The sequence below is a fragment of the Drosophila mauritiana genome, chromosome X (assembly GCF_004382145.1).
Source record: "Drosophila mauritiana strain mau12 chromosome X, ASM438214v1, whole genome shotgun sequence".
Classification (NCBI taxonomy): Eukaryota; Metazoa; Arthropoda; class Insecta; order Diptera; family Drosophilidae; genus Drosophila; species Drosophila mauritiana.
Genome location: NC_046672.1, coordinates 19,678,929 through 19,691,621, shown reverse-complemented (window position 1 = coordinate 19,691,621; position 12,693 = coordinate 19,678,929). Strand labels below are relative to the sequence as shown.

The window sequence follows — 12,693 nt, the reverse complement described above, 5'->3', positions numbered from 1 at the left end:
CAGTTCCACTTTGGACTCTCCTCGAATAAGTGCTATACGTTCTTGCAGTGGATGTCTTATGATAACAGACTCGGTCACAATGATGGTAACACATGATCAATATACCTAATAATAAATTACTGATTAATCGCTAGACAAATAGTTAAACATCTAACTAATTCATTAAATTGTTGTTTTAAGTAAAAACATTAAAAGAGTTTTTTAAATATACTGTGCATATATGTATTTGAAGTAACATATTTTTTAATTATTCTGGCAAAAGTTCAGTTAACGCTTTTTCAATTAAGCTCCAAAAACTGAAAATCCTATTTTCTCGAGTGCAACTGTAAATGTGTCACTTTGAGTTATTTTCAACGCAAATTTTCGAATTTATTTTTCGAGCATTGGCCGCGTCTGTTTCCGATGGCCCGCAGGTGAATGGTGTGTGTGTGTGTGTGTGTGTGTGCGTGTGTGAAGTGTGTGGCAGGGGGATCCCCAACATGCATTCCCATTCGCATTCCTTATCCGCTGCCTTTCTGCGCTTCTCTTGCACGTTTCCTCTCTTCTGTTTCTGTTGCTCTCCATGTGTTTGGGGGGCTCTTATTTTTTGTGCTCGTTCACTTTGCGTTATTTTTTTCTTTTTTTTCTGTGTTGCCTTTTTGGACATTGCCAACGATGGCATTTTTGTGGCCTAAATTCATGGCAGCAAAGTGGCGGAGTGGCGGGCCAAGGGGGACTAGGGAGGGGCTATTCGAGGGGCCTGCACTGGCGACTGCAATGTGTCAGCGGCAGTTTGCCTCTGAATGAATCTGTTTACATTTTCCACATTGGGGTCCCCTTCTCTTGCTCACCCACTTCGACTTACCATAGCATAGCCTTGTCCTTTTCCCTCGCCCACCCACCGCCACCCACAGACTCTGCTCATTACTGCTTGATAGCTGATAACAACCTCAATAGAAGTGACCAACAAAAGCTGAGCGAAAAAGCTGGGCAACGAGAAAGCCAGAAAGGACAGTGGGAGAAAGAGGAGGCCACCAAGGTATAACAGAAGCTCACAATTCTTTTCAGGATGATGTAGTTGTTCATAAAAAATTAAGTACCGATTAATTATGTACTATATATGTACTTACATAAGTGGAATGAATATTATATCTTAGAAAAGGGATGACTTTTAAAAAACAACTAGGACTTCGAAATTTATCATAATTATAAATTAAATTTGAAAAATATATTGGCTAAAACTTTTTTTACGAACGCTTACAAACGATGTACGCATGGAGTTGTCTTAACAAAAAATACCAAATATTCTGTAAATATCTTTGATTTGTTTTATTTATTTGTGGGTCTACTGATCTTAAAATATATAGAACAGAAATAAATTTAATTACTCTTAGCATTTCCTTAACTTTAGTTAACTATTTTTTGGGCAAAGAGTAAACACTCAAGTAATTTCCTGAATATTTATAAGAATTATATTTATAAGATTAAGATATTTGTGTTCATTGTGTACAAATTGTAGTTGTTATATGTACAATGTACAAAAACCAAAATTTGAGTTTATTGGGGTATTTGCTGACATAGGTAAAGCACAATTATGGAAAAATGCAAATTTCGCTCAGTGCACAGTGAAACGGCGACTTAGGAGCACCGTTAAACGATGACGACGAACACAGAAGCAACAAGAACCGAACCAAAAGAAGAGGCAAGCAGAAGATGAAGCTGCCAAAGTTGCAGGCAAAGCAGACAACGATACCAACAACAGTAAAAACCATCTCAACTGGCTGCCAACGACTTTCAATAAAAAGAAGCGAGACAGCGCAGCGCAGCGGCAGCGGGAAAATTGCTCAGGAAAATTCTTATAAGAAATTAGCAAAAACGATGACGACAGCAGCAGCGATGCGATTTTGCCGTTAGCTTTTCCCCCTTTCAGTTGGGCAAAACGAATTGCTCAAGAACAGGACGGAGAGCGAAAGAGAGAAAACTGGACCAACGAGAGCGCAAAAGAGAGCGCGAGAGCGAAGACAAGGCGCGACTTGCAGCGCGGCGACAGCAGCAGCAGCAACAACAAACTTAAAAGCAACAAGAGCGAAGCAGCAGCCAAAGGCGAGACAATTGCAGCACAACCGATGCAGCCAGGCGACAAAAGTGGCACACTATCGCGATTTTCATAGAAATCATCTGTGCACTTACAACAGTCGCATCCAAAAAAAACCGCAATGCAAGAATTAAACATAGGTGTATTTTTTTAAAGAAGTATATATGTATAGATTATATATAAAGCATCCAATCCTAGAAACAAGGACAACATCTTTCTGGGTTTATGGTTTAAAGCCTTAAAAAAGAATCAAACATTTTTTTCATAGAAAAAGACTTAATGAAGATGAAGAAGAAAATAAAAAGAGAGTGTTAAATATTCCTCTTTATTGTACCGTTTATAGACAATAAAAATAAGAAACAGTTTTAGGAAAACAACAACTTAAATTAATAGTATTTCATCGGGTGACCGTTTTGTCGCCTGCACCAGTGGACTAAGAGTACTTTTCAGATGCTTGGGCTTTAGGTTTTTTAGCTTTTTCTCGCTGTCCGACAACGACTACAGTATATATGTATGTATATATATAATGTATATAAATATATATGTTTGGGGATGGGTATAAAAAGGGAAAAACCACACACTCGACGAAGGAGAGAGCAGAGGCAAAACAAAATATTGCAGACGCAAAAGCCAGAGAGAGAGAGGACTAAAAAATGATTTTGTTGTTCATAAATCAGTTGCAATTAAAATTAACTGGGGGAAGAATGCGAGGCTTATTAGATTTGTGGTCAGCGGCAATTTAACCGCTCGCAGTCGCAGTTGGCGTGGCAGTCGCCAGTAGCCGGCACGCGAATGCAAATTTTCGTTCTTTTTTTGCACTTTTTTTCGGGGTGGGGCGCGATTTACACTTGTGTTGAAATTGCCATTGCATTCTTGCACATAATTGACACACACTCAAAAAAAAATTAGGAAAAAAATACGTTTCCCATTTGCACACATACGTATGTATATATGTGTTGTTCTTCTACGCACGCGGGGCATTTGTTTAATAACAATCGAAACAATACCCGCTTGTTGTCATTATTCTTAATACGTTCGTTGGTTGTTCCACAAGTGCCGCATTTATTTATTAACACAATCGCGAACGCGTGTGGCGCACGTTACGTATACGCAATGTGGCCGCTGCATCATGCTGATGACGTACGAACATCAGCGCAAGCATCATCGTTAGCCACGTCATTATCTGCACCATCATTGCCGTCGTCGTTGTTGTTCTGATTTGTTGTTGTTTCGGCCAACAGGAACACGCATAATCGCGAAACACGCGCAGTCCACGTTACGTATACGCAACGTTTGCCTGTGACAGCATCTTCATTTCATTTTTCCTGCGTTACCCACGAATTCGAGTATTTCTGAGGCATCGCCGTCGCAGTCTCAGTCTCTCCGTTGCTCAGTCTCGCACTTTCTCAGTTTCTCAGTTTCTCGGCTTCTCAGTTTCTCAGTCTCCGTTGCCGTCGACGTCTAAATGCGAACTAAAAATTCGAGAAACACGGCGGAACAGGCGGCGGCTGTCCGGTGCGGTCCATTCCGTCCGGGTGGCGGAATAAAAAGGCACAAGGAGAAGCAAGGAGAACCGTCCGAGGAGCCAAAGAAGAGCCGGCACAAAGCGGACGAAACGCGGCCAAAAAGGCAAACGCCAAATCCTTTCTAGCTCTCTCGCTGGCTTGTTATCGCCGCGTTGGTAACAGAGACGCAGCAGCCGAAGAAAGGCGGGTGTTCAGTTCAGTTCAGTTGAGTTCAGTCTAGTTCGGTTCTGGCAGCTTGAGTTGATTTTAAGTCTCTCTCATTCAGCCGCACTCTCTTTTTCTCTCCTTGGCGTACATACAGATGCAGTGTCATTGTGTGTGTACAGTGCACTTTAGGGTGAACCTTGGTCGATGGAGATAGCTTTAGGTCATAAACGATGCTATACTATTAAGTAGATTCAATTTTTAAACATAATCACAAGTGTTGCATTGTCTTTTGCTACCTTTAAAGTTGAGCTTTTTAACAGTTCATTTAAATGAATTGCTATGTTACGTGAAATGCTATGTTGTATTATCTCTACCGCTTTATGGCCTACAAACACAATTGTGTTGCGTCAATTCGGGTCCACCCTAGCGTGCACTGCGTTGCGTGTGTGTGCTTGTCCGCACGGATGAACGAACGTCAAATAGAACATGTGCTAACTGTCAGCACAGCGCAAAGTACAAACACTCACGCGGACACGAATGGCGGGCGGCGATGAGGCGGTGGTGGGCGGGTAAAGGGTCGACGGAGATGGGAGCGGTAATGGAGATGTGAATGGGGATGTGAATGTGAATGTGAATCTGAATGAAAGCCCCAACCTCCTGACTTTCCGACCCACTACTGCCAACTGGGCGGGTAGCCTACTTAAAGGATGCACCCGACAAAGGCGACGACAGCGACGCCGTGCACAGTGGATAATTAATGAGTTCGGATGGAGGAGTCCGCCTTGGGCGCGAATCAATGGGGCGGAATAAATGAGTTGGCATTGAGCGATCCTGCGAGCGAGTGAGTGAGTGCGAAACGAATCAATCTTCTCCACATGATTGGTAACCCCATTTGCAATTTAAAATTTGCTCGAATTTCTCCATCAGGGTAATATATGTATGTATGTACAAGAGGGCTAAATCTCAATTTACATCGGATCCTAGTGGCTATAGTATATGTAGTAAATAGCTGCATAGTGACAACAAGCGATTGCTTTCCGATCATATTAGTTAAAATCGATAAGCGAGGTTTTTGGCGCCGAAAGGCGAACAGCCGGAGAGCACGCCCTATAGCAACCCTTTTTCATCTCGCGTGAGAGAAACGCGAAGTAAAAAATATGCTGCTCGCTTTTAGGCGTTTAAGCGCAACTTTTGTAATATGCATTCCGCCCCGCCTATGTGTGCGGCGCATCTGTGTCTGTGCTAGTCGAAAGGTAAATGACATCAATGGAGGTTGGCTGGCTCCTCTCAGTCGCTGCCTGCAGGCTGGCTTGCTTTTTGCTTGCATTTCGTTTCCGTTTGCTGCTTGCCTGCTTACAGTTTCCGACTGCGGCCAGCACTAACACAGGCACACACACACACAAACAAACACACACAAACATAGGGAAGAGAGGTCTTTTGGGCGCGCGCCTAAGTGTATGCAGAGAAAAATATGAGGGCATTATTGATGGGCCTCTGACATTCGCTGGACAAAAAGATGAACCACGTCCAGAAATTCATAGATCAACAAGATACTTTTTTTTATTATTTTTTTTATTATTATTTATTATTAACTATTTATAGTTTTTATTAATCTTTATTTTTATTATAATCAAAAATAAAGATTTTATAAATCGAAGAATTGGTATGACTGTAACACCAAGTTGAAAAGCCACAAAATAAACATCTTGAACATTGCATATCTCACCTTTTTTCCCCTGTGCAAGCAATACATCAGAAGATGAAAGATGCGCGAAGGATATAAAGCAGAGGATTTGCGGAAGGAAGCCAAAGGACATCGCCAATCCGCACTCATCTGTGCGCCTATTTAATAACTAATTTCAGCCCAGACTGCTTTCGCAACCCCAACGAAACTTCCTCCGGCAAAAAAAGCCTCCGAATATTGTGTGCTGCTAACTTTTGCCGGTAAGAACTAGATTTTTCCCCTATTGTTCAGCTTGATTTGAAATCAATGACAATTCTGGAAGCTTCTTGGCTATAACAAATTGAGTTGGGCAACGCAGTCTCATCGATTTTTCGACTACAAAGTTGGGGAAATAATTAAAAACTATCAGCAAAAAGTTTCATATCGATGCGGATGCGTATATGTACTTAATCCAAACTATAAATTTAATTAAACTGAATTTGCATTATTGATAGGAGCCACTGATTTCAGGTAAATAGATTTTGAACCGTCAAACAGGTCACGCCCACACTTATGAAAAATTGTTAATTTTTTTATTTCATTGCTCAATATCAATCGATATCACAGAAAAATGATGAAATTTCGCATTCACACTAGCTGAGTAACGGGTATCTGATAGTCGGCGAACTCGACTATAACATTTATTTATAGCAAAAATATTTTAAATCGAATTATTTATACACAAATTATTGCTAAATGACTCGAGAGTAAGAAATGAGGGGTACGTGCATAGGTTTCAAAAATGACCAACAGATGTCGCTTATCTCCAAAAACTTTTGTTTGAAAACCTTCCTTTTTGGTTTCTTTTACTCAAACAAACAGCCCAAGGATTCAGTTTACTTAGTAATATATAGCATAATAATGTATAACATTAGAAAACCACTTACCACTGGGATCGTGATGCGGAGGCCCAACTCCTGGGCCCGGCTGCTGGTGCTGATGCTGGTGATGGTGGAGCGGACTGGGGGCGCAGAAGGCGCTCGACCCGCCCCCCAAAGTGGGCGGCGGCATGCCGACGCTAGACGGCGGCGGATAGGCGCTGGCGCGGTAGGATGGCGGTGGAGAGCCCACGTCGCAGCGCTCGGGCGGCACGGTCACCGTATTGGGCACGGCCACTGGCACGGGAACAGGTGCACCCGGCGGCGGTCCGTAGTGGCCCTGGGGCGGCGGACCGCCGTAATGATGCGGTGGCGGGGGTGGTCCGCCGTGGTACTCGGCCGCCTGCTGGTAGTGATGTGCGTGGGCCGCGTGCGCGGCATACTGGTGCTGGTGGTGCATGTGCAGCACTCCGCCGCCACCCGGCGCCAGCTGGTGGGCGTGGTAGGCGGCGGCGGCAGCGGCAGCTGCAGCAGCAGCTGCGTACGAGGGCGGCGGCGGCCCGTGGTGATCCGGCAGGGCGTGCTCCGTGTGCAGGCCGAGATCGGGGGCGTGGTACATGCCGGCGCTGAGGTGCTCGCCGGGCAGGAGGACATGCGGTCCCGTCGGCGCTGCATGGACAGGCAGCGGCGGCGAACTGTGGGCTGATGGAGCACAGGGAATATGGGGCATTAGGAGTGGGTACAGATAGAGAAAGGAAATCTAAGGACATGCAATTGATTGAAATATGTGAAGTAATAAATTTACATTTATGATAACTATCAGAGTTTTGAAAGCACAAAGATTGATAATGTTTTCTACTTGGAATTGAAGATTACTTGCTCGAAAGATTACTTAGAGTATTCCACGTTTGTTGGACTTACCTTCGCTGAGTCCGGAGCTGGCTCCCGGCGGCAGCATGCTGGAGAGGGCGCTGAGCGGCGTGTATGACTTGGGCGGCTCCACGGAGCCGGGGCGCAGGACGCGCTCCTCGGTGACGCTCGACTGGACGCGGTACTGCATCTTGCAGTAGGCCTCCTGGGCGGCGCCGTTGCTGGCGTTGACGTAGACGCCGGTGATGGTGACGTCCGTGTCCTGGACAATGACGACCGACGAGGAGGTGGGCCGGCTGCAATCCTTGGCGTCCTTGGTGCTGGCCGCCGAGTCGCGGTAGCCAGTGGTGGTAATGGTGGTGTCCGTGTTGGTTTCCTTCGTCTCCTTCGAGTACTTGGAGTCGTTGCTCTCCTCGATGATCGAGTGGCTGGACATCTTGCCGACGGTGGAGTCCTTCAGCTCGTTATCCCGCTCCCGCCTGCGCTCGCTCTCCCTTTCGCGTTCCCGCTCGCGCAGCGATTCCTTGGACTCTTTGGGCTCCTTTTTGATGTGGATCACCTCGGTTTTGATAGCTGCCGCAGATGTCACCTTGCTGGTCGTGGCTGGCATGGTGTCCAGCTCGTCGTAGCTCTCGAAACTGCTGCAATCGCTGGCCAAATTCTTGTCCAAGTGACGCTCCACCTCGTAGGTGGCCGCCACAATGGCGCTGGCATTCAGGCTGGCCATGCGCTTTCTGGCCAGGATGCCCTTGTAGTCGCCGATCAGCTCCTCGGTGAAGGCCGTCTTGCGCTTCTTGGGCAGCTGCTTGGGTGGCTTCGGCTTCTCCTTCTCCTTTTCCTTCTCCTTGGCTTCCTCTTCGTCGCTCTCCTCGACCTGGACCGACTTCTTCTTCCGCTTGGCTTCCGTTTCGCTGGGCGCGGCCTTCTTGGGCGGCGCCTTCTTGGGCAGCTTCTTCTTCTTGACTGGGGGCAAGGTCTGTTGGAGCTGCAGTTCCTCGGTCTCGCTGTCGCTGTCGAACTCCCAGTGCTTGCCCACTCCCCTGCCTCCGGGCACGTAGCGCAGTTCCCTACGTGGCTCCGCCTCCTTGGGCGGAGCAATCGGCGCGGCTGGAGGTGCAGCCGATGTGTGCGGCGGACTCACGGATCCCTTGTCCCTGTCCGTGTCCCCGTGACGCGGCGAGTCCTTGTGGTTGTCGTCGTCACTCCCGTCCAGCGTGCGGATGCGCGGCGGCTGCTGCGTCGCCTTGGACAGGCCCAGCTCATGGGCCGTCCGGGATTCGTTCTCGTACAGGCACTGCACCTTGGCCAGCGCGTTGAGCGACGCCATCCGGTGTCGCTTGGGCCCACTGTATGCACTCAGCTTTCGCTCGTCCTCGGAGGAGCTGCTCTCTCCGGAGCTGCCGCTGGGAGGAGGCTCCTTCGCTGCGGCGGCCTTTCCCTTGCCCACCGGCTTCTTCTTGCGCCCCGCACTGGAGGGCATTGGAGTGGCTATCTTCCGCTTGGCTTGCTTTTTAACCGACGTGGTGGAGGTGGTTGTGGTGGTGCTAGTACTGGTGGTGTGCTTGGCTGCTGGTTCGGACTGCTGTGCGTTGCTTAAAGGATCTACGTCTTTTTCCTTTTCCTTCTCCTTCTCCTTGGACTTTACCTTCGCCTCCTTCTCGGACGGTGGCTTCTCCTCCTTGTTGACCAGTGGCTGCTCCTCCTCATCCACCTGAACCTTTGTTTTCTCAGCCTGCCGCTCGAACAGCTTCAGTGGCTTGTTATCCTCGTCTGAGAACTCGCGCAGCTCCTTGAGCGACGGCAGCACCATCTTGATCGGCTCCTCGTCCTCCGATCCCGACTTGAAGTCGTATATGTCCTTGGCCCCGCTCCATGAGGCAGCCGGTGCCTTCTGGTTCACCGCCTGTTGCATGCGTCCCTTCGATCCCGCCGATGTCTTCGTGTACTTCACCTTCGGTCGCTGTTTGGGTGCGCCCCCTGGTGGTGGCGGCGGTGGACCGGGTTGCCCCGCCGCAATGGCAGTGGATGAGGGAGTCGATGTGGGTGTGGGTGTGGGCGTGGGCGTGGGCGTCGGCGTGGGAGTTCTTGTCCGTGTGGCCGTGGGCGTTGGCGTAAGCGTGGGCGTGGCTGTGGGCGTCGGTGTCGCCGTAGGCGTGGCCGAAGGCGTCGGCGTCACCGTGGGCGTACTGACAATCTCCTCCAGGTCCATTTGCACAGATTCCGTATTAGAGTCGGGCAAACGGGCAGTGCTCTTCACCAAGTTGGCTTCCCTTTTAGGTTTGCCCATTTTGGCCAGCTTGGATAGCTCCTTTTTCGGCAGCTGCTCTGAATGGGCTGATTTCTTCCCAGGATTCTTTGTCGATGTATGCTTGGAAGTGGCGGAGCTGGGTGCTGACGTAGCTGCGGAAGTTGTCGTTGCAACTGTCGCCTGTGCTGATGATGGCTCCACCTTGGCCTTCTTGGCCTGCTGCACCGTCTTCTTGGGCACCTTTGAGGCAGGAGAGTCCTCTGGAGCTGGAGGCGGCGTGATCTGCTGCTCCGCCTTCGGTTTGTCCTTCTCGAGGACCTTTTCTGCCGGCTTCTCCGCAACTTTTTCTCTAACTGGCTCCGGTGAGGGGCGCACTCGCTTTACAGGCGGCATCTTGCCGGGATTCAGGCTGGAAATCACCTTGACCGCCGCTGCGCGCGACTTGGTCTTGACATTCTCCGAAATGGAGGACTTCAGCACGCCGTCGTTGAGCCGCTCTTCGCCGCTGGGCAGCAGGTTGTCGAAGCCGTGGATCTTGATATCCAGGCTCTTAAGCATCTTGTTTATGGCCCGCGCCTTGCCATCCTCGTGTCGTTCCTCCGGCGACAATTTTAGGCTGTTGGAAGCGGATGCAGATGCGGACGCGGATGCGGCGGTTGTCGAGGATGTGGATGATGTGGAGGTGGAGGTCGTGGGTTTTCCGCCTCCATTTCCAGCACCACCCTCGGTGGCGGCTGTGGACGCGCCCGATGATCCCGTGGGATCCTTGGCCGGCTTCTTGGCCGCCGAATCTGTCTTGCTGGCAGACTTCTTGTCATCCGCCTCGTCGCCGCCGCCGGAGGCCTTCGTCTGCTTCCCGGGCCGCTTCTTGCCCTGCGTCGAGGACGCTGTCGCTGCTGCGGCAGCTGCTGCTGCCGCCGCTGCCGCAGTCGCCGTCGAACGCTGAACACGCTCGGCGGCATTGGAGCGCTTCTTCGAGACCATTTCGTGGGGCTGTGCGGGAAAGAGGAGCGGTAAACGGGGGGGGGGGGGTTAATGAATGAAGTACATATTTCGAGAAGAGACCAGGAAACAAGGACCTGCCTCCTACACATTCACTTTCGTTTGTGCTCCCCTTCCTGCTCCGTGGTACATTCAGTTCGGTTCCTTCTAATTCAGCTCAAGTGGCCGCACGTGACAAACAATGGGAACGCCAGCTACGAAATGAAAATGGAGGCGGAGTGCAGGAGAATGCATCTCAACTCGAAACTGTCAGTTGGAATATGGAGTACATAGAGTAGCTGCTGTTCTTATTTTCGAATGAAAGAATTAATTGTTTTTTATCGAGATTTGGATTTATTTACTCGACTTGAAGATAATCGGCTGGACTAGAAAGGTTTGAAACTGCTTTATATGTTAACTGGAATGCAGAACAGTTTTGCTTTGACCTTTACTAACCTTCAAACTTTGATGTACATACATGTATGCATTTAAGATGTTTGAAAAGCTTTCGATACGCAATTATGCGAGTTAGACAATTTAATCGGTTTAAATCCGACGAAATGTGACATTTTTATTTCAAAAAGAATAAGAAGTGTAACGAAATATCTCCAATGAAGCATTAATTAATTTATGTTAAGAAAATGTATGTTTAAATTTAGAACTATTGTCCAAAATGCAATTTTAAGATAATTACCAAATAATGATATAATTCAATAACAATTACAAAAATAACTATGCATATCATATTGTAATTAATGGGTTAGTACAAAATGTTGTAAAATTCGTTTATTAATCAATATTTTTGAAGAAGTAATAAGTGTGGAACTACAAAAAGTATTTATTTAAAATTTAACAACTGTTTTGTTTTACAGGAAGATAAACTCATTAAAAGGCATTTTTAAATTTAAATGTTTGCTATTTCTTAAAGTTTGCTTTACATACTACAAATATTCATTGAAAAGTGCGTAACGGATAAAAGGAAAGTTAAACATTTTTCATTTGTTCCAGAATTCCGGGATTATTTAAAAAACTCGTAGCTATGAAAACATTTTAAAAGATCTGTATTTAGAAAATCACGCATTACAAGCGAGTGATCACTGTATTCCCACCCACTTCGCCCAGTCTTCCTCCCACTTCCTCTTCCTTTTTCCTTTTCGGTCGCTCTTATTGTTCCGTTTTAGGGGGGGATGCCACCGTTAGAAAGCCAAAGTCACTCACCTCTCGCTCGCACCTCCAGTGGCGCTCGCTTGCCGTCCCGCTCGCTCTCACTGCGCTGTGGCCGCTGGTCCGCTGCAGCTACTGCAACTGCAACAACAACTACAACAACTGCAACTGCTTTGGGAGCCGCAACAACAACAACGGCAGCAAGCACGAGGAGAATGGCCAGCGGAGGGCACGTAAATCCGTGGGCCGCCCATCTGCCGACCTTTAATGGCGTTTCGCGATGCTTCCTATGCGGTTTGTTGTTCTCCTACTTTCGGGCGGGCGCACTTTTATTTATGTTTTTGCTTATTTGCGGTTGCTGCTCCACTTTGTGGTGGGATTTATTGTTTGTGCCGATCGCGTTTCACTTCAAACTTGTGCGGCGCCTATTTGCATAGAAGTGTGCGTGTGTGAGTGGGTGGCGGGAGGGGGTGGGGAAAAACATAAACATAAACATTTTATACACATTTCGTCACAAATCGAGAGGCGCACACACACATGCACATACACTCACGGTGTATCAACAAAAAAAGCCTCTCTCTCGCTCGCTCGCTCGCTCTCACTCGCTCTCTCTCACTCTGGGGCTCCAACACAAAACACACTCACACAGGCAAAAAGGGCCAAGCCAGGTGGATTTCTCCGAATTTTCATAGATGCTTTTCGGGCTTTCGCAAGTTATGTTACATGCTTGTTTTAAGATAAGTTTTAAGTTACGGGAAAACGAGGAAAAACACTTTTACGAATCCTCCCCCTTTCACGCACACACACAAATGCACCTTACACCCCACAAATACACACGCACGCACACACACACGTCGAGCGTTTGGCATACGAAAACATGATGCAAACTTTTCCAATTGGAAACCAATTGTGTTTTCCATCTGAATCGGATGGCACCGTGGGCCGAACTACATGCTATTCGCACATAAAAGTCGCATCGTACATGGCTCACTCAATAAACAAATCACAGGAAAAAAATAAATAACCCAACGCACATTAGAGGTGGAACTATGATCTATTCTCATGCGATACTATCGATAGAAGCGTTTCAAGTTGTGTTGGTGGTGCGTGTAATAGGCAAGGTGAGCGGATGGCAACTCTGG

General features: G+C 47.8%; 1 protein-coding gene across 2 annotated transcripts in view; it reads right to left on the bottom strand.

The window, feature by feature from the left end:
- The window catches only part of LOC117148653 (AF4/FMR2 family member 4), a 40,186-nt gene extending 27,564 nt beyond the window's left edge, over nucleotides 1–12,622 (bottom strand). Inside the window, exons 1-4 of one of the 2 annotated variants that reach the window (XM_033316161.1) lie at nucleotides 12,586–12,622; nucleotides 11,606–11,976; nucleotides 7,210–10,399; nucleotides 6,358–6,990 (exon numbers count right to left, since the gene is read on the bottom strand). In XM_033316161.1, coding sequence (XP_033172052.1) covers nucleotides 6,358–6,990; nucleotides 7,210–10,390 — 3,814 coding nt within the window. In that variant the 5' untranslated portion in view covers nucleotides 10,391–10,399; nucleotides 11,606–11,976; nucleotides 12,586–12,622. Of the gene's footprint in view, nucleotides 1–6,357; nucleotides 6,991–7,209; nucleotides 10,400–11,605; nucleotides 11,977–12,533 lie in introns of both variants that reach the window. The other variant, XM_033316160.1, reaches the window with a different exon arrangement.
- Between the last annotated feature and the right edge of the window lie 71 nt (nucleotides 12,623–12,693).